Source organism: Agelaius phoeniceus, chromosome 29, assembly GCF_051311805.1.
Source record: "Agelaius phoeniceus isolate bAgePho1 chromosome 29, bAgePho1.hap1, whole genome shotgun sequence".
NCBI lineage: Eukaryota > Metazoa > Chordata > Aves > Passeriformes > Icteridae > Agelaius > Agelaius phoeniceus.
The window spans coordinates 1,112,729-1,139,502 of NC_135293.1; the positions used below are offsets into that span (position 1 = coordinate 1,112,729).

At 54.1% G+C, this 26,774-nt stretch overlaps 3 protein-coding genes across 6 annotated transcripts; 1 reads left to right on the forward strand and 2 right to left on the reverse strand.

Moving 5' to 3' along the window:
* Positions 1–336: 336 nt before the first annotated feature.
* Positions 337–10,711, reverse strand: LOC129131140 (heterogeneous nuclear ribonucleoprotein M). 4 transcript variants are annotated; one of them, XR_013185555.1, is made up of 14 exons: positions 10,578–10,711; positions 10,404–10,497; positions 9,084–9,278; positions 8,622–8,775; positions 7,674–7,723; positions 7,321–7,381; positions 5,291–5,392; positions 4,661–4,705; positions 4,160–4,249; positions 3,685–3,783; positions 2,038–2,819; positions 1,688–1,739; positions 896–1,143; positions 337–823 (listed from the first exon to the last, which is right to left on the reverse strand). XR_013185555.1 is itself a non-coding variant. In XM_054649917.2 (13 exons), the coding sequence occupies exons 2-13, from the start codon at positions 10,479–10,481 to the stop codon at positions 980–982; spliced, it is 1,857 nt and encodes a 618-aa protein (XP_054505892.1). In that variant the 5' UTR covers positions 10,482–10,497; positions 10,578–10,711; the 3' UTR covers positions 881–979. The 4 variants fall into 4 exon arrangements, 3 of the variants coding, with proteins under 3 accessions (XP_054505893.1, XP_054505892.1, XP_054505894.1); XM_054649917.2 differs by lacking the exon at positions 337–823 and having other exon boundaries at positions 881–1,143; positions 4,175–4,249; XM_054649918.2 differs by lacking the exons at positions 337–823; positions 5,291–5,392 and having other exon boundaries at positions 880–1,143.
* Positions 10,712–11,184: 473 nt separating this feature from the next.
* LOC143696152 (uncharacterized) lies at positions 11,185–19,848 on the reverse strand. Its single transcript, XM_077191540.1, has 3 exons — positions 19,553–19,848; positions 16,471–16,640; positions 11,185–11,400 (listed from the first exon to the last, which is right to left on the reverse strand). The coding sequence occupies exons 1-3, from the start codon at positions 19,831–19,833 to the stop codon at positions 11,336–11,338; spliced, it is 516 nt and encodes a 171-aa protein (XP_077047655.1). The 5' UTR covers positions 19,834–19,848; the 3' UTR covers positions 11,185–11,335.
* Positions 19,849–20,499: 651 nt separating this feature from the next.
* Positions 20,500–26,735, forward strand: YJU2 (YJU2 splicing factor homolog). Its single transcript, XM_054649944.2, has 8 exons — positions 20,500–20,622; positions 21,174–21,274; positions 21,860–22,004; positions 22,937–23,071; positions 23,234–23,415; positions 23,822–23,942; positions 24,969–25,146; positions 26,025–26,735. Exons 1-8 carry the CDS (start codon positions 20,599–20,601, stop codon positions 26,111–26,113), a joined length of 975 nt encoding a protein of 324 aa, XP_054505919.2. The 5' UTR covers positions 20,500–20,598; the 3' UTR covers positions 26,114–26,735.
* The last annotated feature ends 39 nt before the right edge of the window (positions 26,736–26,774 follow it).

Here is a 26,774-nt window from a genome sequence, read left to right on the forward strand (position 1 = left end):
CCCTCGCACCTGCAGCAGGTGTTTGCCCCTTACCTGCCTCTGCCCCAGGAAAGAAGAACGAGGTTTTTAACCCCGTTTTCAGTTCAAAGCTTTCCACTGGCACCAACACGACCCAGGGGAGATTATTTTTAAACCAACATTGCCACTAGAGAAAAAACTTGACTTGGGATTGCCCATGGATTAGGTGAGATAGAGGAGAGGGAAGATCCTGCACCCTTGGACAGATCTTAAAGAGATTCTGACAGAAATCAAGAGGAACACTGGAGTGTTTTGGCAAAGTGGAGTTTACCTAGCTGAGCTGGCAGGGATTTTAAGCAGAGTAAAGGATGCTGCGACTGAAATACTGAACTGGCATTTATTATCAAAGTCAGACTGTTTACATCTGTCAGGTCAACGAAATGCCACAACTACAAAAAAAGATTGTGCACATGGCAGTTCCAATGCAAAAAACCAGTAAAACGGGGCTCCCTCGGTTAAAAAAAGGACTTAAAATTACTCCAGAAAGCAACCGGGTCAGGCTGAACAGCTTTACATCCAGTCAGAGGAGGAGGTGCGGGGCAGCGGCGCAGGGCAAAGGTGCAGCCCTGCAGAGGTGTGGGGCAGCCCTGCAGAGGTGTGGGGCAGCCCTGCAGTGGCGCGGTGGTGCAGCGATGCAGGGCAGAGGTGCGGCCCTGCAGCAATGCAGCCCTGCAGCCGCACAGCCCTGCAGCATTGCAGCCCTGCAGTGGTGCAGCCGCACAGCCCTGCAGTGGTGCAGCCCTGCAGCATTGCAGCCCTGCAGCGGTGCAGCCCTGCAGCCGCACAGCCCTGCAGCATTGCAGCCCTGCAGCATTGCAGCCGCACAGCCCTGCAGTGGTGCAGCCCCGCAGCGGCGCAGCCCTGCAGCAATGCAGACCTGCAGTGGTGCAGCCGCACAGCCCTGCAGTGGTGCAGCCCTGCAGCGGTGCAGCCCTGCAGCCCTGCAGCCCTGCAGCGGGGCCTAGGCGTTGCGGTCGATCCGCACGTCGATCTCGCGGCCGCGCAGCTGCAGCCCGTTCATCATGCGGCACGCGCGCTCCGCCACCTCGGGCGACTCGAAGCGCACCACGCCGCAGCCCTTGGACTTGCCGTTCTCCATCTTGATGTCAGCATAGAGCACGTGGCCTGTGGGCACAGCAGGGTCAGCCATGCTGCATCCAGTCCCCCTTGCCCACCCCAAGGACTGCTCCCCGTCCTGGCTTTGGCATCCTCCATCCACTCTCCATCCCATCCCAATTCCCTACCCCAAGGACTGCTCCCCACCTTGGCTTTGGCACTCTCCATCTAATCCCGAGTCCCTCAAGGACTGCTCCCCATCCTGGCTTTGGCACTCTCCATCCAATCCCAATTCCCTCAAGGACTGCTCCCCGTCCTGGCTTTGGCATCCTCCATCCACTCTCCATCCCATCCCAATTTCCTACCCCAAGGACTGCTCCCCATCTTGGCTTTGGCACTCTCCATCTAATCCCGAGTCCCTCAAGGACTGCTCCCCATCTTGGCTTTGGCACTCTCCATCCAATCCCAATTCTCCACCTCCCCACCTTGGCTTTGGCACTCTCCATCCAGTCCCCCTTGCCCACCCCAAGGACTGCTCCCCGTCCTGGCTTTGGCACTCAGAGCTCTGGGAGGTTATTTATATTAACTCCTCAGAGTGAGGAAAATAACTCACCACATTCATTGAATTTATCTTTCAGCATTTTCCATGTAAAATCAAAAGGTAGCTGTGGGAAGAGAGAATTAAACCATTACCGATGCTCTGTTGAATGACCTGCAGGCACCCCCAGCTCCCCAAAAACAGAATCTATCCCAGAACAGCCACTGCCATAAAACCATGGATCACGGTCAGCCAGGAGCTCTCCTGGTAAGGAAATGGCTCCAGCTGTCCCCAAAGAGTGGCAGCATCCAGTATCAGACATTGTGACATCAACACATCAGTGACAATGATTGCCAGGGGTGGGAAACAGGCAGGAGTGGGAGAAGGGGTCAGCACAAAAACGAGAAGGAAGAAGGGGCACTCACATTTCTCACAAATATCTGACAGGCTTTCCGGGCCACGCCGGGCGCGGGGCCTCCGGCTCCTCCCAGGGACCCTGCAAAATTCCCTGCGAAGTTGCCCCGCTCCATGTCCATGGGCCGCTCGAAGTTGCTGCCCATGGGCAGCCCCATGCGCTCCATGCCTGCCCCCATGCCCTGCCCCATGGGCGGCCCCATCCTCTCCATGTTGGTGGCCCCGATGCGCTCCAGGCCCATCCTGTCCATGGGGGCGGCTCCCATCCTCTCTATCCCGATCCTGTCCATGGGCGGGCCCCCGATGCGCTCCAGCCCCGCGGGCATCCTCTCTATCACCTGCCCCATGCCCGTGCCCATGCCGGCGGGCACCATGCGCTCCAGGCCGATGCCCATCCTATCCATGCCCGCCCCCATGCGCTCCACGCCCGAGCCCATCCTGTCCATGGCGCCGCCCACGCGCTCGATGGCGGCGCCCATGCGCTCGATGCCGAAGCCGATGCCGGAGCCCATGCGCTCCATGCCCGGCCCCATGCGCTCCATGCCCGGCCCCATGCGCTCCAGGTTGGGCGCCAGGTGGTCGATGCCCAGCGGCGCCATGCGCTCCATGCCCGAGCCCATGCGCTCCACGTTGGAGCCCATGCGGTCCAGCACCAGCCCCATCCTGTCTATGTCCGAGCCCACCCGCTCCATGCCGTGCCCCATCCCGGCCGGGAGCCGCTCGATGCCCGAGCCCATGCGCTCGATGCCGGGGGCCATCCTCTCGATGCCGGGAATGCTGGCGTTGCCACCACCTGCAACACAGCACAGACAGCATCAGCAGGGCGGGCACACACAGACCTGAGGGCTCCTCGCTCTGCTGGCATCAACTCCCATCGCTCAGAGCTCCCCCAGGCCAGGGCTCTGCGCCTGCAGGGGGAGGCAAACTCAGAGGCTCAGCTCAGACCACCCTGCAGAGCTGCCCCAGCCCTGGGACCCCAAAATAAGGACATGGAGCTGCTGGAGAGAGCCCAGCCCTGGGACCCCAAAATAAGGACATGGAGCTGCTGGAGAAAGTCCAGTCCTGGGACCCCAAAATAAGGACGTGGAGCTGCTGGAGAGAGCCCAGAGGAGACCCCAGAGCTGCTCCCAGGGCTGGAGCCCCTCTGGAGCTCTGGGAGTGCTCACATGGAGAGGAAAAGGCTCCAGGGAGAGCTCAGAGCCCCTTCCAGGGCTTGAAGGGGCTCCAGGAGAGCTTGAGAGGGACTGGGGTCAAGGCATGGAGGGACAGGACACAGGGAATGGTTGCCTTGATTCTGAAATGTTGTGATTTGGTCATTAAACCAAATTAAATCTGGAAGTTGATGGAGGAGCTCTGCCTGCTCAGAGATGTTTGGGTTCAGCTTTGCTCCAGAAATTCTGCAGTTTCATTACTGAGACTGTTCAGTATTTCCAGGGAACATGTTTGGAAGTTAAATGTGACACAGGCAGCAGAAGTAGGATTTTGTTTTCACTGACAAAAATTAACAACTTCCCTGCAGCACTTAAAAACCAGACAGCAAATTCCTACAGCAAATCTAAAATCTGCTTTTTTTTTTTATCTGTAACACCCCCATAATTTTTGTGAGCATTTCAGGGATGAAAAACAGGCAGGAAATGGATTTCACACACTGCACTCACCTATTCCCCTCTCCAGGGTCTCTCCAAAACTCCGGGACATTCCCATCTCATTTCTTCCAAACTCCCTCTCAAATCCCCCTCCCATGGCTCGATCCATCTCTGCAAAGAGGAAGTGCAGAAGTTTGCAGGGGGTTTTATGGCCCCAAGAGAACATTTTACCACAGGAATCATCTTGAAGATTCACAGCACAGCAAGGTTTTTGTGATTTTCTCCCGATCATTCAGTCATGGCTTCAGGAGCCCAAAGCCCCAAGGAAAAGCAGGATTTACCCCAAACACATGAGAGGCTCTGGAGAGAGCCAGAATATTTCTGAATAAACCTTGCATGGTCCCATCAATAAATCACTGGCTTTGTGCAGCTCAGAAACCACGAGGGACTTGGGGACACAACAGGAAAAAGCCCAAGTTATTCCCATAAAACTGAGAAGAGGATTTTGGCAAGAGGGAGCCTTCCCAGGGAAGGCAGCAGGACACACCGAGGCCGCGCCTACCGCTCATCCTGCCCATGTTCATCCCGCCGGGGAAGCGGCCGATGTTCTCCATGCCACCAAAGGGACCTTCCATGCCTGAAAAACACATTTGGGGCTTCTTCAGCAGGGCATTCCACACTGCACAGCCAGCAGCTGCTGCCACACAACGTTCCCACACAACTCCCAAAAAAGGGTCAGGATTTGGGCACAGCGTTATAAAAACCGTGGAATCACAGAGAGGTTTGGGTCGGGATATTGGGGATCCAGTTCCAAACCCCAGGGATGGCACTTGCAGATCTCCTGAGCTAAGGAAGCACAGGCCATGTTTTATAGGATGGACCCACCCTCCCCACACACCTGCAGCAGTTTGAATACCCAAAAAGGAGCAAATTCTTGCTGAATTGGGGATGATTGCCCAGCACACCAATTCCTGCCACACACACACAGCTCAGTCTGCAGGACTTGCACAAAGGCCAAGCTATGAACAGATCAAGAACCACAGCTTACCTCCCATTTTATTCATTCCAAAGCCCATGCCTTCCATTCCCATTCCTCAAAATAAAAGAGAAAGCTTTATATAGCAGGTGTCACCCAAGAAATTCCAGCCAAAGGCTGCAGAACTCAAACCACACAACACATCCATGGCTTGGGCTGAAGAGCTTACATGGGATAAGTCTGAGGAGATTTCAACATTCCTGCTCAGAAAATCAAGCAGCAAAGGGGAAAAACCCACTGGCATTTCGACATGGAAAGCTGAGTGTGTGCTACTTTTTAGGTGGCTCTTTGAAACTTGTGCTATTTCAAGAGATCCTCACCAAAGATTTGCAAGCCCACTAGAGGTGTTAAAAGTGAGAGATGGTTTGGAGTTTCATGGATCTTTGCAGTGTCTGCTGCTCATGCTCAAGAGTCAGAAAATGAGAGCTGTGTCTTGACCACAGTGAAAAAATAAAAAATAAAAATGGAGCAGTTGGTTAAATTCAAGTTTCCATTATCAAGCTGAACAAAAAAAAAAAAAAACTCATTTGGCTTTAACATTCCTAAGAAACTACCAACTTTTTGGGGAGGCAAACAAAGCTATCTACCTTCTACACAGCTCAAAGCTCTCATGAAACAAAAGCATAGGAGTAATCTTCTTACCTCCAGGTCCCATGTTGCCCATTCCCATGCCTTTGTTTAAATGATTTGCATCAATAGGTTGACCTCCAGGTCCTAATCCCATGCCAATACCACCAAGACCATCTGAAGGAAATATTCAGATATCAAAAAAGCCTTCTTTCCATAGTTTGACAAAACAGCAAGTTTTATTTCTTAAGTAATTGACTTTCATTCTCCAAAAAAAGCTTGCTGTGTCCCCCCTGTGGGGTGTGTACTGAAAGCAGGGAAGTGTGGAATAAATCAAGAGTAGATGTGTCTTGAAATAGGCTAAAAACTATCTCCAATTATTTGGTTTTATATTTAAATTTCCATCTTACTGCTGAGAAAACTTGGTTTGGAGCTGACTCCTGAAAAATAACTGGCTAGAACACTGCTTCATTTGGGCAAAGCCCTCATCTGAGGAGGGTGGAGTGGGCAATTTGGGAGAAGATCCCTAAAGCTGGGCACAGTTCTCAGGCCCCTTGCAGGGGAGAACTGAAGCACCCATGGGTCACTGACAGCCACCGATGGAATTGGAGCACACAGCCAGCCTCTCTCTGAGCAAACACAACAGGCACTCCCAGGCATGGAGCTCAACCTGCCTTAAGGATTCCCCAGCCCAAAGAAAGAAGAAAAAGTCCTTTTTTTTTTTTTTTTTGTTTTTTTTCCTGAAGCAGGAAGAAAGTTCTCTGCTTGGCACAAACACCAGCTCATGGCATCCTCTGCCTGCAGGATTCCCTCGTTTCCAGCTCAGCACTGAACACAGGAGTGTTGAATCTTGTTTTAAAACAGCACAAGGTCCCCCTTCCCCGCCCCAGTAAAGGCCAAAATCCAGGCTTCCAGAGGGATTTAGGGAGTTTCACACCAAGGTAATGCAATTGGAACCCAATGACCTTGTCCTGAAGAGAGGAACATCCTTACAGTGACACTGCTGCTGAGGAGGGCCTTGACAGGCACTGAGAGCTGCACTAGGGAGGGACTAATTAATGATCATTAATAATGGGCAATTTAGCAGCACAAAACAGGTCTGGTTCCCAGGAAGAAAACAGCATCTGTGTGAATTCAGAGAGAGAATCCCAGAATGCCAGACTGGTTTGGGTTGGAAGGGACCTTAAGGCTCATCCCCTGCCAGCCCCTGCCCTTCCACAGCCCAGGCTGCTCAGGACAATTCAAATTCCACCAACAGCCCCAATTTAGCTGCATTTGAACCAACTCAGCCTCCAGCTCTTCCAGTCCCAACTCTTCTCTTCAGTGTTCCAGTATCTGATCCCAGCATGGCCGAGGTTGGGAGGGGCCTCTGGAGGGCCTCAGCTCAGCCCAGGTCACATCCACAGCTTTGGGTATTCCCAGGGATGGAGACTCCTCAGGAGCTCTGAGCAACCCAGTCACCCTCCCAGGAATGTTTCCTTACATCCACGTGGAGCCTGTGGATTTCCACTGCTGGTTTGGACTTGATCTTTTAGTTCATTCAAATTCCAAGTTGGAAGGAGCAGCTTGGGGCAGCCAATTATTCTGAATTTTCATCTCCTGGGTTTTGGTCGATGCTTTCTGCATCCTGCAGCTCCAAGAAGAGCCTGGTTCCCTCTTCTTTCCATATTTAATACATTGATAAGATCTCCTTTGGAAATGTGAAGGCCTGGAAGGCTCCCAGGTCCTGAATTCAGCCCTTCCAATTTAAGGGAGAACATTCCATTCCCAGAGCACCATCCCACAGAAGGAGGTGCTGATTCACTGTATTTCCATTAAATCCCACTATTAATGGAAGGCACTGGGATCTTGGAATTGCAATGGAGAGCTCTGGAAGCCTTGAGAAGGTGAATGTTTTAAGACAAGCTTCTGGCCATGAGCTGAAAGAAGTATCCAAAAAATCACTGAGCAGCTCTTCTTCACTATTCCCCTTTCTGAAATTATTCAGGAATTTGGATCCCAGTTTTCCAGTCTGAACCAAGGTTTAATGGGGCTGGGACTGGTTCCCAGGTGCTGAACAGCCAAATAAAAAGCAGAAGATGTTGAATCATGCAGGGGACACTTACGAGGGAGTTGTTGGGGTCGCTCTGGAGGGAAGAAATCTCCCTTGGGGAAGGCTCGTTCATCCTAAAAGGAATTCAACACGTTAAAGCTGGCAAGGAAAGCAGGAAATTATCTCCTGATTCTTCAAACTTCGAATTAAAATACAGAAATTTCCAGTTAAAGCAGTCTTGACTGTAGCTTTGATTTGTCTTTTAGCAAAATAATCTGAATTAACCTTCCCTGATTGCATCAATTCAGTAGGCAACAGGCAAATCACACATTTCCCCCCTCTGGATTTTGATCTATCCTGGGAACCACAAACTCCCCCCAGAGCAGGAGGGCATTGCCAGGTCAGTGGGAATGGGGCTGTCCTCACCATTTTGACGTGCATGGGTCTGTCAAAGAGCAGCTGCCCATTGAACATGGCTGAGGGTTGTTAAGGATCATTGTTCACACCCTGAGGGCTCTGACAGGGAGCACAAAAACCCCTCAGAACATCTCATCTCCTCAGTTATCATTCACACATTATCTCAAATCCTTCTGCCTTCTCCAAAACTAACAAGCCTTGAAATCCAAATACACTGAACATTCCAAAAAAAGGCTTTTTGAAATTAGAAAAATTATAAAACCACATTTCTGGGTAAGATTAAGTTCACAAAGAGATACAAAACATAACTCTAAGCCAGCTCAAGTGTTTAAGTGTTTTCTCAGTCATTTTATCCATTGAAAACAGGGAGAAGTTCCAGAGCAACACCACATCCTGAAGTGTGCCATGCCAGCAAATCCTCTGCCCAAGTCTGGCTCACACAAGGTTTAATGGGTGCAGTGCAGAAGGGAATTCACACTTACACAGAATTTTGGGAAAGGAAAGAGGGAGTATTTTCTTCCTATCCATATCATAACCAGGAGCTGGCAGAGTAATATTTGGAATTTTATTGCTGTTTGGTTTCTAGGTGGCAAATCATTGCTTGGCCAGTGAAAGGGAACAGGAAAACACCAGCTCCATGTGCCTTGGCACAGGGACCTTTTCCCTTTCTAGACAATTGCATTTTAATGCTAATTACAACCTAGAGACAGAAACTCATCTGAGATAGAAGTACATTTATCCACGTAGGAAAGAGAATTTCCTTTGCTGAAGATCCTGAGCAAACTGCAACAACTCCTTCAAGAAGGAAAAGCAAAAGAGCGACAAAACTCCATTTTCCATCCACTACAACTTGACCTTCCCTGCCATGGCAACATCCCCCTTTGGAATACAACTCCCCCTGTGCCCTGCTGTGTCCCCAGGTTCCCTGGCCCATTCCCAGGCTGCTGCCAAGGATACAGATGGCCTGCACGGCCTCGATGGCCTGCTCGAAGGTGACGGTGCCGATGCCGCGGCTCTTGCCGTCCTTGTCCTCCAGGATGTCGGCCCTCACCACCACCCCAGCCATGCTGAACACCTCCTTCAGCTTCTTCCAGCCCACCTTGTAGTCCAGCTGGAAAACAGGGCAGCGTTGGAAATGCAAGAGAGAAAACAGCTTTAGTGGGCTCCTGTCCTTGCCTGGTGTTGGCATTGAAGCTGTCAGAGAGCTGAGATAAAATTCAATTAAAGTACACAGGTTTGTTCAAAAAATCCCAATTAACAGACACCGTGCTACACCTTAACTGAGAACCTCCTTTGCACAGAGAATCAACAGGACACAGAGGAGCTTTTCCTGGCATTGCCAAGGCTTTTCCTGCCTCAATTGGCCCCAGCTGAGAGGCTCCCATGCAGGACCTGCAGCAGGGGGTGCCCAGCACTCACGTTGGCCACGAAGACGGTGCTGCCGAGGCGGCCGGCCTGCAGGGCGTGGATGATCTCGTTGGGGATGTTGGGGTTGTTCAGGATGCTGGGGGGGATGTTGATCATGCCAGGGCCGCCAGGGCCGGGCCCGATGCCCATCCCTCCTGCTGCCATCACCTTCTGCATGGCCCTCCTGGCGTGCTCCCCGTCGGGGTCCTGGGGGACACAAACACAAACACTCAGATCAGATCCCCATCACCACTGTCAGTGCCAGGGCTCCAGCAGGCACACACAGGAGTTTCCCTTTATCCCAGGATATCTGCTCCCTAAGCATTCCCAGCCAACTGCCTCCCTTTCATTGTCAGATTATTTTATTTTAGCCAACACCCAGCACCCTTTTATCATTTAAATGATACCTTTACATCACAGATATATTTTATGAAAAATCCTTTCATTAGGATCTTTTCTTCTGAGAAGCTGGGAAGTTTCAGCTTCTCCATGTTTTGGAATGTGATTTGGAGAATTGTTTACCCAGCATGTGAAATTGTTTTTACTTGATGACCAGTGACAGCCACCCGAGTCAAGGCTGTGAGCAGTCACAAGATTTTATTCTCTATTCCTTTCTTGCCTTCTGATGAAATCCTTTCTTCTACCCTTTTAGTATAGTTTTAATATACCATTTTAATATAATATATATCATAAAATAATAAATCAGCCTTCTGAAACATGGAGTCAAGATTGGCATCTCTTCCCTTGTCAGGGTTGCCTGCAAATTCAACACCTTTATTATTGGTACCCTTTATTATTGGAGTTATTCCTCCCCAGGCATTTCCCTGGTTCTCAAGGTGTTTATCCATCATTAACACCAAGAGCAAACCTCTGTTACACCTGTTCCAAACCCTGATAAAGCCCCAGTGCCACTGGAGAGGGTTTGCAATGAACTCCCAGGACTGGCTGTCAGTAGCAAAGCCATTAAAATGGAAACACATCTTTGAGGTATTCCAGGAAAAAAGCTGATTCTATGGAATTGTTGGTGGAATCCATTCATTCTGATGCAGAATTCAAAGGGAAGCTTGTAAAGAACAAACATGGAGGTTTCTGTGTCAAATCATTAACAAAGGAACTGCAATTAAAGCCAAACTCCTGCTTTGTCCTCACATCAAATTTAGTCTTGATAATCACAAGTTCAGCAGTGGTTAAAACCATTAGAAAAAGGCTGACTGGGGGTTTTATCCTATTCAAGTCCTGCTTTCTGTCCATGATCCTCTGAGTCAGCCCTAAACCCTTAACAAGAACTCCCCCTTCCCCTTCTCCCTCTGCCAGAACACATCCCCTCCTTACTTCTTTCACTTTCAGGGGTCTCCCACCAAGACTGTGTTTGTTCAGAACTTCAGCAGCCTTCTTCATGCTCTCCTCCATCTTGAACTCAACCACCCTGTGGGGACACAACACAGCTCAGGTTTTGTTTGAAGAAGCCTCCCTGGATTTCTGGTAAAAAATTGAGAGTGAACTTACGCGCATCCCTGGCGAGGCGATTCCCCAGGGCAGTCACAGGGAGGAGGGAAGAGAGAAGAAATAAAGTCAGTGAAAGCCCAAATCACACACAACTCTTTTATTATTAAAGCCAAATCACATCAGTTAAGCCCTACCAGCAAAAATAAATGTAACCTTACACAGGCAAGCCTCCAATAGTGGGAATTCCATAACTTCTCATGCCTTAACAGGATTAACCTGGGGTCTCTGAGCTTGTAACAACCACTAAATCCCGACTCTCCAAGAAATGCCACACGCTTCCTGTGACCTGCTCTTCCCTGGCATACAGCAAAACCCTCCACACTCTCACCCTACACATCCACATCCTTCAGGACACTCAGGAGTGCTCCTCTTGTCTTCCCTGACCCTGGGCTCAAGGCCCATGAAGGCACTGAACGATTACATTTAGGAATTTCCCTCTCTCTCTACTGGCCCAGGAAGTGGAGTTTGCAGCACCTGCTGTTGCACCCTGGCCCTTCCAAACTCAGCCAACCACTCGAGTGACTCTTCCAAAGCACAGGAACATTCCAGAGCCCTGTCCTGCCTGCTGGGCTCCAGGGTCACACGGCCAACGCCACCGGCACGCGGGGAACAGCTCCTGCCTGCAGAGCCCACCCCACCTCCTCCCATCCCACGGCACTCCTGCCCTAGAGCCACTGCACATCCACACACTCGGAGCCTCCCTGGCCTCCTGTCCAGCACACAGAAACATTTCAGGTAGAAAATCCACAAAGAAACTCTCAAACACTTACCCTTGACTTTCCTTCAGCGTCCATTAAGAGCTCCACGTATGTTACCTCACCAACTACAAATCAGATTCCAGACGACACAGATACCAAGGGAGAAAAGCCAAGAAAACAATGGGAATTTAGAACAATCAACAACCGTGTATGGAGCCTCTGCCTTATAAGAAAGCCCAGAAACACTCCATGTTCTCTAGACCACAAAACTGGACAATTACAGGTATGCAGTAAAGGCTTCAAGCACTTCAATATGTTCTTGGTTTTCCTCCACCTCAAAAGACAAATTTCCACAGTTCCCTGGATCTTTAGTGCCCACTCGTTACCTGAGGCAATCCAAACCCATGGGAAAGGCTGCAGGAACAAGTTTCCTTCACTTCCCACAGGATGCAATCCTGGCTCCATAATCCAGAATTTCAAGTGACTTGTTTTTGTCAGGATTTCAAAATTAAAAAAGGAGTCACACTGAACCAACAGATCAAGAGATCACTGCCTGCCTGCTGTTCATTTTAACAGGTTTTTCTTAAGCCACAATAAATTCTATTTTAGCAATAAAATCTGCCGTATTTGCTCTCAAGACAAAACTGTCAACAGCAAAAGGCAGCTCATGGAAAACTCCACCTTTCCTCACAGCATTGGGATTGCCTCTCTAGGACCAAATAACCCTGGCAGGGACCTCCAGAATGCAACTACCCAAATGGCTGCTGCCTTTGAAGGGACTGGCATACAGAAGAATGGAATAAACCCTTTTCAAAAAATATTTTTTCGTTTCTGGTTTTAGAAGTCCTAGGGTTTAAATTTAAAGCAGGAGGAAGGACTCCAAGCTGCATCATCAGGACAGTGGAATGTTTAATTTGTGGGAAACCACAAGCCAGTTGAGTATGAACAGTTGAACTGGAGCAAAGAGCTGGGGTTTCACAGGACTCTGCCAGGCACAGAGGGAGGTGCTCAGCCTGACCTCCCCAAGGCCAGCAATTTACAGGACACTGTGAAAAACTGTCAGCCTGGAAGGGCTCTCTTGAATTGAAGCTGGAAATAAAAAAAAAAAGAGGAATGCTTAATGAAACCACTGATCTGCAATCTCCATTTCTTATTTTTAAACAATAATTTAGCAGTAAGAGCATTCCAGCCAGAGAACAGCATGAACAGCTCTGATCCACTCCTGCTTTTGGGAAGACAATGTCTGAGGCTGGAAAAGGCTGGCAAGTCCCTCTGAAAGGGACTCCAGGAGTGTCCATTACCCCCACAGCTCCAGCAGCTGGATCCACGTTGGGATCAAGCCTAAGAAGGAATTCCAGCTGTAATCCCTCTGAGCTCCCACCAGAGGGATGCTCCCAAGGAGTCCTGGGGGCTCAGCACTGCCCGAGGTTCTGTCGCCGTCCAGCTCAAGAGCAGCAGCCAGGGTCCAACCTCACCTGGGGCAGGAGTCACCAGCTCTGCCCAGCTGAGCTCCACTCCAAAGCCTCTCTGAGCCACAGCTTCCAGGGCTGGCACTCCCCAGAGCAAGGGCTCTCCTCTCCCACCTACAGCTCCTCACAAACAGCTCCCAAAGGAGTTTGCCAAGCCTGAGGATATCCAATACCGTTGAACATCTGCTCTTGTGACCAATCCCTGACTCTGAAGCACAAGATCTCCAGGAATCCCTTGGAAAGTTGAGTCTGTGCCAATTTTGCTCAGAGCTTCCTGCTGGAGCCTTACAGATACACGAAAATCCAAATATCCAGCCTGAAGTAGCTGCTTTGCTCTGAAGGACACCTGAAGTTCCTGAAGAGCCCAATTTCAGAAGAGCAGGAGAGGGGAATGACACCCCCACTGCAACAGCTCTGAGCCAAGACAGAGCCCACAACCACTGCCACAAAAATGCTTTGATTTCACCTTAAAATGTGTGAGAGGAGCCAACCCAACCCCTCTGCCAGGAGAACGTTGCCTGCAGCTGGCAAAGGAAACCTTTTTTTAAGAAGCTTGGCTGGGTCACATTTTAATTGGAGTTTTGGGGTGTTTTTCTAGATGCCAAAGCACAGGATGCCATGGAAAGGTACCAGGAGCAGATATCCATGTGCTAGACCAGGATAAATGCCCAGTGACCCTGGCAGGGTTCCCTTGTGCCAGAGCACAGCTGGATTCTGACAGGGAACATCCCAGTGCCACAAGTGGAGAAACTTCATCCAAGCACAAGAACTGTTACTTCAGGAGCTTCTCAAGGGAGGGAACTTCCCAAAGACACTGGCTCCAAGGCACTGCAGGTTCAATTAAGGAACATGTTCCCCGTGGTGTCTTTAAGACTTAATGTAGAGAAGACTGATTTATGGATTTATTTGAACCTCACAGCTAAAGTTTGGAAATGCAGCTTTTTCCCAAACCAAGAGACTGGAGCAGAATTTACTGCAATAAGCAGAAATCCAAACTGAAGGAAGCTTCAGTGCTATTTGTCACAGCCACTATTTTTAATCCTCTTTAAAACTTGGCATCACTTTGATCAGTAAGGAAAATGCCAATGTTCAAGGTGGGCTGCTCCAGCAGAACTCCAATACTCTGCAGGGCCTGTCCAGGAAGCTCAGGTCAGGATTCTCAGGGTGACCTGAGGCCCTCAAGACACATCTGGGAACTCCCCAGAACAAGCTCAGACAGAAATAACAACTTTAGCCTGGGCAATTTGATTTTAACAGTTTGTGGCAAGCCAAAGAGCTCTGAGAGGTGTGAAAGTTGCAGAGGGAACTGGGAGCAAGCACAGAACTGGGACAGGGGAAATGCTTTGTAGCAGTTATTCCTTGGCCTCCAGGGCCAAAAGTAAATACTAAACATGGAAGGAAAACCCCAAACTGGCTGGATGTCTCCTCATCTTCTGAAGAACCAGTGATCCAAGAGGATCAGGAAGCTTCACATTTGCAACGTGAGGCAAAGCAGAGCTGGCCACAGCTCCTCCCTCATTTACAGGTAAAAGCTTGGGACAGACAACCCCTGAAAAGTTACAGGGGAGAGAAGAGGAGCAAGTTTTACATAGGCAAAGCTTTGGCTGAAAAAGGGAGAAGGAAAACCTTCCCAAAGCAGAGACAGCAGTCAGCAGTTCTGTCACAGATGGGGAAGGGAAACTCCCCTTTTGTGAGAAATACCCAGACAAAGTGATTTAGGCTCTTGAAGAGCTCGGGCAGCAGAGGGAGTGTAAAACTCCCTGCAGCCAGGAAGGGCTGAGATTCCTTGGAAAGATGGTGAAAGCCCAAGGGAAACAGAGCAACTCATCAGAGACTTCAGCAAATGGAAGGGGGAACAGGCCAAGGGCAGAGCAGCACAATCCTTCCCCATCCCTCCCTCCCTGGCCCCCCAGAACTCCACACTGGGACCAAATCCTGGGGACTCTGCACTAAGGTAACACCTCGTGTCTGCCAGCAAAAGCAGGGAGTTCCAAACAAGAACATCTCTTCATTGCATTACCAAGGTTCCCACTGCATACCTGTAATTGAGTTTCTGCCACCAATCCACTGCGATGCCCGAGCCACGGCGTGGGGAGAGACACAGAGGTGGCACCTGGAGCAGCCTGGCCACTCCCAGGCTGCAGGAACAGCCCTGAGCTGAGCTCCTGCTGCTACAGCAGCCCTGCAGAGCCCTCACACACCCAGGGTTTCCCCTTGGGCACAGAATTCCACCTGCTCCCAGAGCCTGGGACGTTTGGCCTGGCGTTCTTAATGCTTCCGAAGCAAGAATTCCAAGGGGTCGGAGTTCCTGGGGCTTGGAACTGCTCTGCCTCAGGCCAAGGGCTGAGCACAGCTCAGAGCAGCAGCTTGGGAGAAGTCCAGAACATCTCCACAGCAAATCCAAACTGTTGGATTCACCAGCAGTGCCAAACCCCGGGAATGATCCCAGTTTTAGCAGGACAAGCCCTGCAGCCAGAAGGAAAAGGCTCCAATGTTCCCTCAGGAGCATCTGCTGGAATGAGCAGCTGAACAGCCCAGCAGGAAACAATCCCAGCCCGGCCTCTGCCATCCACAGGAACTGGAGAGAAACCAGCAGACACTGGGAACAGGATCCAGCACAGCACAGAGACTTGGACACCTCCACACCCAGAACACCAGCGGCTCTGGGGCAGCCCCGGGGCACTGAGGGCTCCATCCATAACCAGGCTCTGCTCAAGCAGCCCTTGAGGCTGACACTGCTGCCATGGCACAAAACCACTGCTGCCTCTCAAAGAGCCCCGCATTAGGGGAGCTCCCAGTCCCCACGGCTGCTCCACAGACTCTGCTCCCTTCTGCCACCGAAGACAAGCAATTGAAACCCTCTGGAACTTTGTTTTCCCCTTCTTGAGGCCACACCTCAAACACCTGAGCTGTCAGTCCTTGCCCAGCTCCAGCACAATGACCACTGCCCATGACCCTGGCTCCAGAAGTGCCCCACAGAAATGTTGTGCTGTTACTCTGAACTCGGTTTAGACATTTTAAGGCTGGAGAAGCCAAGGATTTTCTTGCCACTCCACTGCACTTCCAAGGTGCTGAAAACTAGAAAGCTGGGCACCAGCCTGAAGAAATGACACTACTTTAGACTTGTCACTACCTGAGTACTCAGCTCAATCTCTTCATCTTCCTCAAGAGATGAAGGCGTTAGGTCAGCCAAGGCAGCTCCCATCCACGTGGGAATTAAAGGGAATTGTGGAAGGGGGAGCACCACAAACCTGATTTCCAAAGCCCTGATTCCGCTGCAGCACATGCCAAAGCACCAACCTGAGTTTGCAGGTCACCCTTCAACACATTGAACTGCAACCAATGGCAGAATGGCTCTTGAAGCCAGCCCAAAGCCCTGCGAGTCTGGGGCCACCACTGGATATCCACACACCAGAATGCCCAAAAAACATTAAAATGCTTCAGAAAGTTCTGCTGCACTTCAAAGCTAAAATCTGCTGCAATCCTGGGGTTGGGTCCCTAAGGAAAACACTGCTAATCCTGGGATGAGGCTCTATCAGCTGCATGCCACAGGAAGCATCCCCTGGAAGGCTGCCAGGGAAGAGGTTGTGCAACACCCAGGAGGCTTCGGGAAGAGCTTTCCCAAAGTGGTGTGGCCACGAGCACCCAGAGGTGAGTGCTGAGCTGCAGAGAGAGCCAGGCAGGGCTGGAGCACAGCACAGCCTTTCCACCTGAGCTGCACTTTACCTTTCTCTTTGACCAGGTCCTTCAGGGACTGCCACTTGACGTCGAAGGGGATGTTGGTGATGAAGGCTCGGTACCTCTTGGCGGGGTTGGCGTAGGGCTCGAAGCGATTCCCTCCCCTCTTCATCCCCTTCTCCTTCTTCTTCTCATTGGGGGTCGGGCGCTCGCCTTCGCTGCAAGGAGAGACCCCTGTGAGCTGCTGGGGATGGAACAGGGGCAGCAACACAGAGGGAACAAAACCAGAGACCCCTGGGAGCTGCTGGGGATGGAACAGGGGCAGCAACACAGAGGGAACAAAACCAGAGACCCCTGGGAGCTGCTGGGGATGGAACAGGGGCAGCAACACAGAGGGAACAAAACCAGAGACCCCTGGGAGCTGCTGGGGATGGAGCAGGGGCAGCAACCCCAGAGAGAAACCAGAGACCCCTGGGAGCTGCTGGGGATGGAACAGGGGCAGCAACCCCAGAGAGAAACCAGAGACCCCTGGGAGCTGCTGGGGATGGAGCAGGGGCAGCAACCCCAGAGAGAACAAAACCAGAGACCCCTGGGAGCTGCTGGGGATGGAGCAGGAGGAGCAACACAGAGGGAACAGAACCAGAGACCCCTGGGAGCTGCTGGGGATGGAGCAGGGGCAGCAACCCCAGAGGGAACAAAACCAGAGACCCCTGGGAGCTGCTGGGGATGGAGCAGGGGCAGCAACCCCAGAGGGAACAAAACCAGAGACCCCTGGGAGCTGCTGGGGATGGAGCAGGGGCAGCAACACAGAGGGAACAAAACCAGAGACCCCTGGGAGCTGCTGGGGATGGAACAGGAGGAGCAACACAGAGGGAACAAAACCAGAGACCCCTGGGAGCTGCTGGGGATGGAGCAGGGGCAGCAACCCCAGAGGGAACAAAACCAGAGCTGCAGCACTGAACCCCTGAGCAGTCTGGGTGATAAAGAACACAGAGGGAACAAAACCAGAGGAGTTTGGATGGGAAAGGACACAGAGGGAACAAAACCAGAGGAGTTTGGATGGGAAAGGACACAGAGGGAACAAAACCAGAGGAGTTTGGATGGGAAAGGACACAGAGGGAACAAGACCAGAGCTGCAGCACTGGACCCTGAGCAGTCTGGGTGGGAAGGGACCTTAGCACAGCCCATCTTGAAAGGAAAAAAATCAAACCAAGGGAACAAGAAGTTTCAGCCTCAGCCTTACATAATTCCCTTCACTAATCCAATTAATCTCCTTGCTCACTCAGTGCTGCTGGAGAAGATGTAGCAACATATCCTGAGAGGAATTCAGAACACATCAGATAAGAAAGCTGAAGTTTCTACAATCTCTCTGCTCTGAGCTTTTCCCAACCTAGCACCTGTGCAGCCCTGCAAATTCCAGGTCAGAAATCCCAGGAAACCCCTTCAGGACCATTTCAATCCCTGAACACACACAACAGCCTGCAGGGAAAAAGGAAATTAAGAATGTCGAGGCCTCTGAAGGTTTCTTTTGATAATATTTCTATTCTCCCTGCTTCTATCATCCAGCAGCCAAAGCTTCTCCAAACACAAGGATGGAAATTTTCCAGTCTTTCTCTCACTGAACTTTTTCAAAGCTTATTAATGAAATAATTAGAACTCCAAAATTAAGACTTGAAATAGGACAATTCTTTTTCCACCTTCCTTTCTGTTTGGTTGATGAAATCACACAAAATGTAGCTGTGTTAAAAGCTGCACTCAGATTTTAGTTGTTATTTTTTAAACTGGATTTCCCCAAGGCCAGGGGAGTGTTGGTGTTATCCCTGTGGAAATGAGAGCTCTGCCACGTGGAGCTGGACATTCCAAACAGAACTGCACCTGCAGACACAAACAAATTCCCTGGAGGCATCCCAAATGTAACAGGGTGAGGAAAACCAAAAATCACAGCAGAGAGATATCTTTATTTATACTCCCAGGAATTAACTGGCTGCTCATGCAGACAAACTGCAGATTCCACGTTCCCAGGAGTGGTGGGAACAGAATCCAGGGTGGGAACACCCTTCCCTGTCCCTGTCTCTGCCCCTGCCTGGCTGAAGCTGCACAGTCAATGAAATCGTGTCTGTCAGTATTTAATTGCCCAAAGCACAGTCTGACTGTTCTCCAATGGAAAAAAAATATAAATATGGATCTTTTTCCCCTAAAGGGACACTTGGAAAGCTGTTCCTGCTCCCGGGAAACACAAATCCAAGCTCGAGTCTGCAGCAGGAATCACAGCACACCAGGTTCAACCTGATTTTTATCACCCTGCCATGAAACCGAGCACAAAAACGCCCTGAGGGAGAGAAGTCCTTTCTATGCGGTGCATTTGGTACCAAAACCGGCTTTGCCAACTGTGGAATTTCCATCGAGCATCAACACGAGGAAGTGAGAAGCAGCAGAGGCTTTTTGTGCTCTTCATCCCCACGTTTACAGAGCCGGAACTGCAGCGCTGCTGATTCTGGTTTGAATTTCTGTAACGTTTTACCGAGGGATTGTGCAACGCCTCCCCAGCACCACCTTAAACTCTCACCCTCGAGGTGTTTGCGCTCCTAAATCCCCTCACACGTAAATTACCTCCAAAAAGGAGCACAAAAGCGAGCAGCAGGATGAGGGGGGTGCTGAGAGCAACAGAGCTCTTGCAACTTACTGAGAGCACAGAAAGTAATGAACTTAAAACATCCCCACGCTGGCACAGCCTGCTCCGCCCAGGGAGGCCCAAACTTCGCCAGAACTCAGCAGCAGCTTTTCCTGAGGGGATGGGGAGACCCCAGGGGATGAGGGAGATCCCAGGGGATGAGGGGTGACCCCAGGGGATGAGGGGTGACCCCAGGGCTCGCTGCCCGCCGGGACCGGGCCCAGAGCGCTGCGGGAGCCCCGGAGGCGCCTTCGGGACGGCCCCGCCCGGGATCCCAAGGCGTGCCCGGAGGGAGCAGCGGCCGCAGAGGCAGGAGCGGCCCCGCACCGGTATCGACCTCTCCGGGACCCCTCGTGAGCCCCGGTCCGTCCCGCTGCCCGCAGGCCGTGCCCAGGAGCGGGGAGGCCGCACGCGGCCCCTCGGCCCCACCGGCAGCGCGGCCCCTCACGGCCCTCCTACCTCTTGGGGGGCGGCCCCCCCGCGCCGGCCGCCCCGTTGGGCGCTGGCGGAGCCGCCGCTGCCGCCGCGGCCGCCGCCGGGGGCGGCTCCATTTTCCCGGGGGCGTTTTGCGAGGCCGCGGCCGCCGCCATTTCCCAGCGCGTCCTTTGTGTGGGGAGCGCGGGGCACGACGGGACGGCGGCGCAGGCCGGGCCGCCAGGGGGCGCCGCTCCCCGCATGCGCGCCAGGGGGAACGGGCCGTGCGCGAGGTGGCGGGAAACGGCGCGTGAGGCGCTGCGCATGCGGAATGAGGCGGCGCCGCCGGCGGTAATGGCGGATCTGCGCGGGAGCAGGGTGGCGACGCCGTGCAGGAGGCGCGGGCAGCACCGGCGAATTAGGATCTGAGAGTGCGCTGGGCTGCAGTCATGCGGTGCGGGCGGGGCTGGCGGCAGCGGCACCTGGGACTGCCCGCGCTGTACGGAATGGCGGCAATGGCAACGCCGCATGCGCAGTGCGGAGGTGCCGTACAGCATGGCTGCCACGGCTGTGCATGCTCAGTGGAGTAAGCGAAAAAACAGCTGAAAACTCAACGGGACTCAGAGTCCTCGGTTTTTAGAAAGAAAGTGACATTTTAAACACAAAACAGACTGTTTGGGGACTGTTAGCTACATGATGAGTATGCGTCAGGGGGGACCGGGGCCCACATGCCATGTTTCTGTGAGGAAGCCGAGTTTCCTCAGCCCAAGATCGCAGCCCCGGGATTCCCCTGCCCCAGATCGCAGCTCTGGGGTTCTCCAGCCCCAGCCGGAGGACAGCCTCCCGCCAGGACCCAAAAATCTGCGGAACCGCTTGTGAGGCCGCGGCTTTCCGCGGACTCTTGGCTGGGTTGCACAACAGCCGTGGGCGGGTCCTTTGACAGACAGATGATCAGCCAATAAAAGGCGAGGATCGGGGAGGCCGCGGCTCGCTAGACCAATGAGCAGCGGAGTGGGCTGGGCCACTCCCGGAAGCGGTGAGGGGCGAGGGGGCAACACCGGCAGCACCGGGGATCGGGAGAAACCGCAGCGATGTCGGAACGGAAAGTGCTGAACGTGAGTTGGGGAGGAATCCCCGCCGAGAGGACCGGGGGAGCGTCCCGGGCCGGGCTGGGCCAAGGGAGGGTTCCCCGAGGGCGCTGGGGGGGTCCCGGTTGGTTCGGGAGTCGCTCGGGATCCCGGGATCATTCCTTTTTCATCCCTGGAAAAGGCCCGGGATCGAGTCCCAGCTGTGCCCGGTGCCCGCCCTGTCCCCAGCCCCGAGCACCGCGTGCTGCCGGTGCCCGTCCATGCCGTCCTTGGGCACCTCCAGGGATGGAGACTCCAGACCCCCTTGGGCAGCTCATTCAGAGTTTATCAACCCTTCCCATGAAGGAATTCCCGGTATCCGGTTTAAATCCCCGCTGGGGCCGCTTCCACTCATCCTGTCGCTGTTCCCTGGCAGCAGAGCCCGAGCCCCACCTGGCTGCAGCCTCCTGGCCGAGCTGTGAGGAGTGAGAAGAAGTGCTCCAGCATTCCCAAATCTGCTCTGTGTCCATAGAAACATTCCCGGAATTCCCAAATATAGAAACATTCCAAGAATTCCCAAATCTGCTCTCTCTCCACAGAAATATTACCCCCCGGACTTCGATCCGGCCAAGATCCCGAAGCTGAAGCTGCCCAAGGACCGGCAGTATGTAGTGAGGCTCATGGCCCCCTTCAACATGAGGTGAGAGCAGCCCTGGAGCCGTGGGATCACTCCTGGGATGGGTTGGGATGGCCTCAAAGCCCACCCAGTGCCACTCCACTATCCTAGGGTGCTCTAAGCCCCGTCCAGCATGGGCTGGAACAGCTGGAGGAAGGAGGAATCTCCTCCTAAGGAGGTCCAGATGTTGTTGGGTCCAGGCTCCAGATGTGGCCTCTGGTGACCCTGGGCAGGGAAGGGGGTGAAGGAGGGCAGGAGGTGCCACATCCAGGCTTTGTTAAACACACTCAGGGATGGTGACTCCACCACCTCCCCAGGCAGAACATCCCAGAACTTTATCACCCTTCCTGTAAAACACTTTTTCCCAATATCCAACCTGTATTTCCCTTGGTGCAGCTTAAGGCTGTGTCCTCTGGTTCTGTCTGGAGAAAGAGCCCAGCCCCAGCTGAGCACAGGCACCTTTCAGGAGCTGTTCAGAGCGATGAGGGCACCCCTGAGTCTCCTTTTCTCCAGGCTGAGCCCTCCCCTCCCAGCTCCTTCCCAAGGCCTGTGTTCCCAGCCCCTCACCAGCTCTGTTGCCTTCTCTGACACTTCCCTGCCCCTGGCCAGGTGCAAGACGTGTGGGGAGTACATCTACAAGGGCAAGAAGTTCAACGCCCGCAAGGAGACAGTGCAGAACGAGTCCTACCTGGGGCTGCCCATCTTCCGCTTCTACATCAAGTGCACTCGCTGCCTGGCTGAGATCACCTTCAAGGTGAGCCCCCCTGAGCCCCAGCCTCTCCCTGCCTGGCTGAGATCACCTTCAAGGTCAGCCCCCTCTCAGCCCCAGCCTCTCCCTGCCTGGGCTGGATGTCCTCGTTTGGAAAGCCAGGAGGCTGCTAAGGAAGGCAGGAGCCTCCTCTGAAATGGAGAATGTGAGCCCTCCCCACCCCTCTGAATTGCTATAAATTTTAAATTAAGGGGCTCTCAGGCAAAAATATGGGAGCAGGAAATAACAGTTCTTTAATGGGGAAGGAAATGGGGAAGGGGTGTGGGATGGAGATCAGGGGAAGGTTTTTTCCCCAGGGTGGTGGGATGGAGATCAGGGGAAGGTTTTTTCCCCCAGGGTGGTGGGATGGCGATCAGGGGAAGGCTTTTCCCCCCTCAGGGCAGTGGGATGGAGATCAGGGAAAGATTTTTCCCCCCAGGGGTGTGGGATGGAGATCAGGGAAAGGTTTTTCCCCCTCAGGGCAGTGGGATGGAGATCAGGGGAAGGTTTTTCCCCCTGGTTGGTGGGATGGAGATCAGGGGAAGGTTTTCCTCCCAGGATGGTGGGTGCTGAATTCCCCCAGGGAATGGGGGCTGCCAGGAGCCTTTGGACAATGGGGTTGGTGAGGTTGCCCCATTCAGAGGCAGGAGCTGCTGTCCCTTCCAGCTCAGGGTGTTCCATGGTTCCCTGACTCTCCTGCCCAGCAAAGGCTGATGGAGTGGGGGTTTTTTTTTGGTTCACTAATTTGAGATTTTCTGGTTAATGTATTAAAGAGTGTGGTGGGTTTGGGAAACCACAAAAACACAACAGCTGAGTCTCAGGGGGGGGTTTTGGCTGGATCAGCCCTTCCCCAGTTCATGGAGCTGGGGGATGTGTGGCTGTGGGCTGCCTGGAGCAGGATCCCCACCCTCAGTGGTTTTCCTGCTGTTCCCCCTCAGACAGACCCCGAGAACACAGATTACACCATGGAGCACGGGGCCACCAGGAACTTCCAGGCAGAGAAACTCCTGGAGGAGGAGGAGAAGAGGATGCAGAAGGAGAGGGAAGAGGAGGAGCTCAACAATCCTATGAAGGTACAAGGACTGCAGGAGAACCTCTGCCACTCTGCCTGACAACTTTCCTGTCCTACCCAAAAATGAGGATGAGGAGGATCCTCTTGTGCTTCATCCAGCACAAGGTGTTGGAGGTTCCTATCAGGCTCTGCTGCCTCAAGTATCCCAACTTATCCCACCCAGGTCCTGGAGAACCGAACCAAGGACTCCAAGCTGGAGATGGAGGTCCTGGAGAACCTGCAGGAGCTGAAGGAGCTCAACCAGCGCCAGGCCAACGTGGACTTTGAGGCCATGCTGAAGCAGTACAAGGAGCTGGAGGAGGAGCAGAGGCGCAAGGAGCAGGAGGAGGATGAGCAGGAGATGAAGTGAGGGGGCTGGGAGGGCTGGCAGTGCCATGGGCCAGGCTGGGCTGGGAGAGGGGGGCTGAGCGACCAGGATTTGGGGGCTGGGAGGAGATCCCAGCCTGTCCTGGCAAAGTGTTCAGGTAGAAGGAGTGGGAGGTTCTTCCCACCCAGCCAGGCTGGCATTCTGTGGGATCTGGGCTGCTGGAGGGGCTCCAATCCCCTGGGAAGTGCCCTCCCATGGGCACAGCCCCTGCTCTGGGCTGGAGCTCCACATCCCAGGGCTGCCACCCCTCAGGCTTGAACCTGATCCCATAGAACCCCCTGGGCAGGGGGATCCCGAGGCTCCTCTGCCGTTCCCAGCTCCCCTGGAGCGAGCAGGGCCTGGCAGTGGGGTGGACCCAGCTCCAGCACTCCTCTGTGCCAGCAGGGCCATGCTGGAACAGGCCCAGAACCGGCGGCTCCTGGTGGATTCCGACTCTGACGAGGAAGCGGCCAAACCCCGCCCCAACCCCACGGCCCAGACAAAACCCACGGACATCCTGCAGGAGGTGAGAGGGGCACAGCTGGCCTGCCCTTCCCCAGCCCCGCTGCTCTGTCCTGCAGCTCTGTGTGCCCATTGTGTCCCTCTCCGGGTGACACCGGGCTCGTGTCACGCCTGAGCGGCTCCCAAAGGCCGAGTCCCTGTGCACTGGGCTGAGAGGAGCCGGGGATCTTTGGGGATTCCAGGCTGGGCTGGTGACAAAGGCAGGCATGGAGCTGCTGTCCCCATCCTGTCCCCACCCTCCCTTCCTCGGGAAGAGCAGCTCTGCTGGGCCCTGCTGCTGCTTCAGGCAGGATTTCAGTGTTGGGGCTGGGCTTTGGATTCAGGCAGAACAAAAGAGCTGCCAGCCCCGGCCTGGAGGGAGGGATTATCCCAACAAACAGCCCTGCCCTCCCCCTGCTGTCATCCCTGCCCCAGGGCCCGCTGGGCTGGATCAAAGCTGCCGTGCCTGGGGTTAATCCCAGCCGTGGTCCCTGGCCTGGCACTAATCCCTGTGCCCAGGGCATCAGACTCACTGGGTCCATGGCTGGACCACCTGCAGGCACCCAGGGCTGCTCAGTGGCCTTGAAATGAGCTGATAAAACAGAGAGAAAACAACTTTTACCCTGCAGGGAGGGATAGGACACGGGGGAATGGTCTGGAACTGAGGCAGGGGAGGGTTGGATTGGGTTTAAGGAGACTTTGAAGCAGTTTGCCCAGAGAAGCTGTGGCTGGAAGTGTCCAAGGTCAGGTTGGACAGGGCTTGGAGCCACCTGGGATAGCAAAGGTGGGATTGGATGGACTTTAAGGTCCTTTAAGATTCTTTTCTCTGCCTCCTCAGCATTCCCAGGGCCATCCCAAGGCTGGGTTTAGCTCTCAGGCAGTGGGACATGGATCTCCAGGGGCAGCTTTGCAGATCCACATCCCTGTTTGTCCGGCCTGTGCCGTCCCTGCAGGGCAGAATTCCCCCTCAGGCCCCTCTCCTCGTGTCTCTGCTGCTTTTATCCCCAATCCCCTCCAAGCTGGAGCCCCCTGACCCTGGCTGTGCCCACAGGACCCCCAGCCCCAGAGCAAGAAGCCCAGGATGGAGAGCTGGGAGCGCAGCGTGGGCAAGCTCAGCACCAAGGCCCAGCTGGCAGGGCTGGTGGCCCGCAGGAAGGAGAAGGACAAGGAGAAGGCAGATCCTGCCCTGGAAAACGGGATGGAAACCAAAGGCACCACAGCCAGCACTGGTACCTGCCCTGGGGGGGCTCTGACACCTCCTGGGTGGGGTTGGCTCCGTGCTCAGAGCCTGGGCTGGGGTCTCTGGTGGGGTGGTGTGAGAGCAGGGGATTGTCCCCATTTCCAGGAGCTTCCTGTAAGAGCAGGGGGTTGTCCCCATTTCCAGGAGCTTCCTGGTGAAGCTAAGGCTCCCTCCTGGCTCTTGGCTCTCAGCCACGGCCTTGGGGACAGATTGCCAGGGCCAGGAGCTTCAAAACACCAGATACAGCCCTGGGGACGTCACAACAGCGAGATAGGGGTGGAACAGCAGGAGAACTGCTTTGGTTTGGGGCCTGGTGATAAATCCAGCCTCACTGCTGGAGCTGGGAAGCTTTAAGGACCACAAAACAAGCTGGAAGGTTTTCCAGCACCTCAGTGAGCTGCCCAGCGAGCGAGGGGAGCTGTGGGTTTGGGGAAGGACATTTGGGGGATGGATTTGTTCTGGCCTGGTTGATCCTGAGCCTTTGGCTTAGTGAGTGCCCCCTGGGAAGGGACAGCTCTTGGAAGTGTCCCTGTGCTCCCCCAGCCTCCTGCTCCTGCCTGCTGGCCCCTGGGGTGCTGGGAGCCCAGAGCTGGCTCCTCTCTCCCCTTTCCAGGGTCTGGAGTCTCCCAGGGGGCTGTGGAGGGAGAAGAGGGGGTCCCAGACCTCGGTGCTTCCCACAGGGTGGAGGAGGGAGCTCAGCCAAGGGCTGCAGGAGCTTTTAATCCACCTGAATTTATCCTCCCTGAGCTCAGGGTCCATCCAGGGATGAGGCTCCTCTGGGGATCTCCCCAGGCCGCTGTTCCCACACCGGGAACTGCCCTGGGGAGGCTGGACCTGACCGGATCCTCTCCCTCCCTCCCCTTCCAGGCTCCCTTCCAGCAGCAGCAGCAGCAGCCACGTCCTCGCTGGGTTTGTTGGGAGCCTACTCGGACAGCGAGGACAGCGCCAGCGACTGAGGAGCCGGCGGGGCGGGGACAGCAGGGACGGGGCAGGGACAGGGCAGGGACGGGGCTGTCCCCGCTCCCGGCTGCTCCCGGAGCCCCACCCGGGGCTGGAAGCGCCGCCAGGGGCCCGAGGGGTCCCGGCCACCGCTGTTGTCACCTCCGGCCATGCAGCAGCAGCAGCAGCAGTGCAGGGAAGGTGTTCACCCTGCAGCAGAGCCTGGTGGGTCCCGGCCCTGCTCCCAGGATGTGTTTGGAAGTGCCAGGGCTGGACAGGACTCTGGTGTGTCCATTCTGGGGGTGCCACTGCCCTCACTCCCCCCAGTGACCGTGCCCAGGTCGGGTTTGGGGTGTCCTGACTGCCCTCCAGCAGCGAGGGGACCTTGGGGCTGTCCTTCCACAGAGGTGCAGGGGCAGGTGGGCGCTCAGCCCCCCTCCTTCACTTCCCAGGGCGTGTCTGATGCCACCTTTGCACACACCCGGGGCTCCTGCAGCCCCTCAGTGCGGGGACAGGGCTGCCCTGCCACCAGCAGCCCCCCCAGCTGTCCCCAGGAGCTCGGGGACAAAGCCCTCCCCACCATTCAGCAGCCACCACTCCGGAATAAATGGGATCAGGCAGAGCCAGGTCCGAGCTGCATCCCAGAGCTTCATCTTCATCAGAGACTGATTTGTAACG

Coding starts and splice junctions, on each gene's coding strand:
- LOC129131140 (XM_054649917.2), bottom strand. CDS start 10,481: ATGGAGGAGAGCATGAAGAAGGCTGCTGAAGTTCTGAACAAACACAGT. Junction 9,279..10,403: donor GACCCCTGAAAGTGAAAGAA/GTAAGGAGGGGA, acceptor TGTGTCCCCCAG/GACCCCGACGGGGAGCACGC. Junction 1,144..1,687: donor AGATAAATTCAATGAATGTG/GTGAGTTATTTT, acceptor CTGTGCCCACAG/GCCACGTGCTCTATGCTGAC.
- YJU2 (XM_054649944.2), top strand. CDS start 20,599: ATGTCGGAACGGAAAGTGCTGAAC. Junction 23,072..23,233: donor AGCTCAACAATCCTATGAAG/GTACAAGGACTG, acceptor TATCCCACCCAG/GTCCTGGAGAACCGAACCAA. Junction 25,147..26,024: donor AGGCACCACAGCCAGCACTG/GTACCTGCCCTG, acceptor CTCCCCTTCCAG/GCTCCCTTCCAGCAGCAGCA.
- LOC143696152 (XM_077191540.1), bottom strand. CDS start 19,833: ATGCGCAGCGCCTCACGCGCCGTTTCCCGCCACCTCGCGCACGGCCCG. Junction 16,641..19,552: donor GGGGGGCCGCCCCCCAAGAG/GTAGGAGGGCCG, acceptor CTCTCCTTGCAG/CGAAGGCGAGCGCCCGACCC. Junction 11,401..16,470: donor GGACCTGGTCAAAGAGAAAG/GTAAAGTGCAGC, acceptor TCTGATTTGTAG/TTGGTGAGGTAACATACGTG.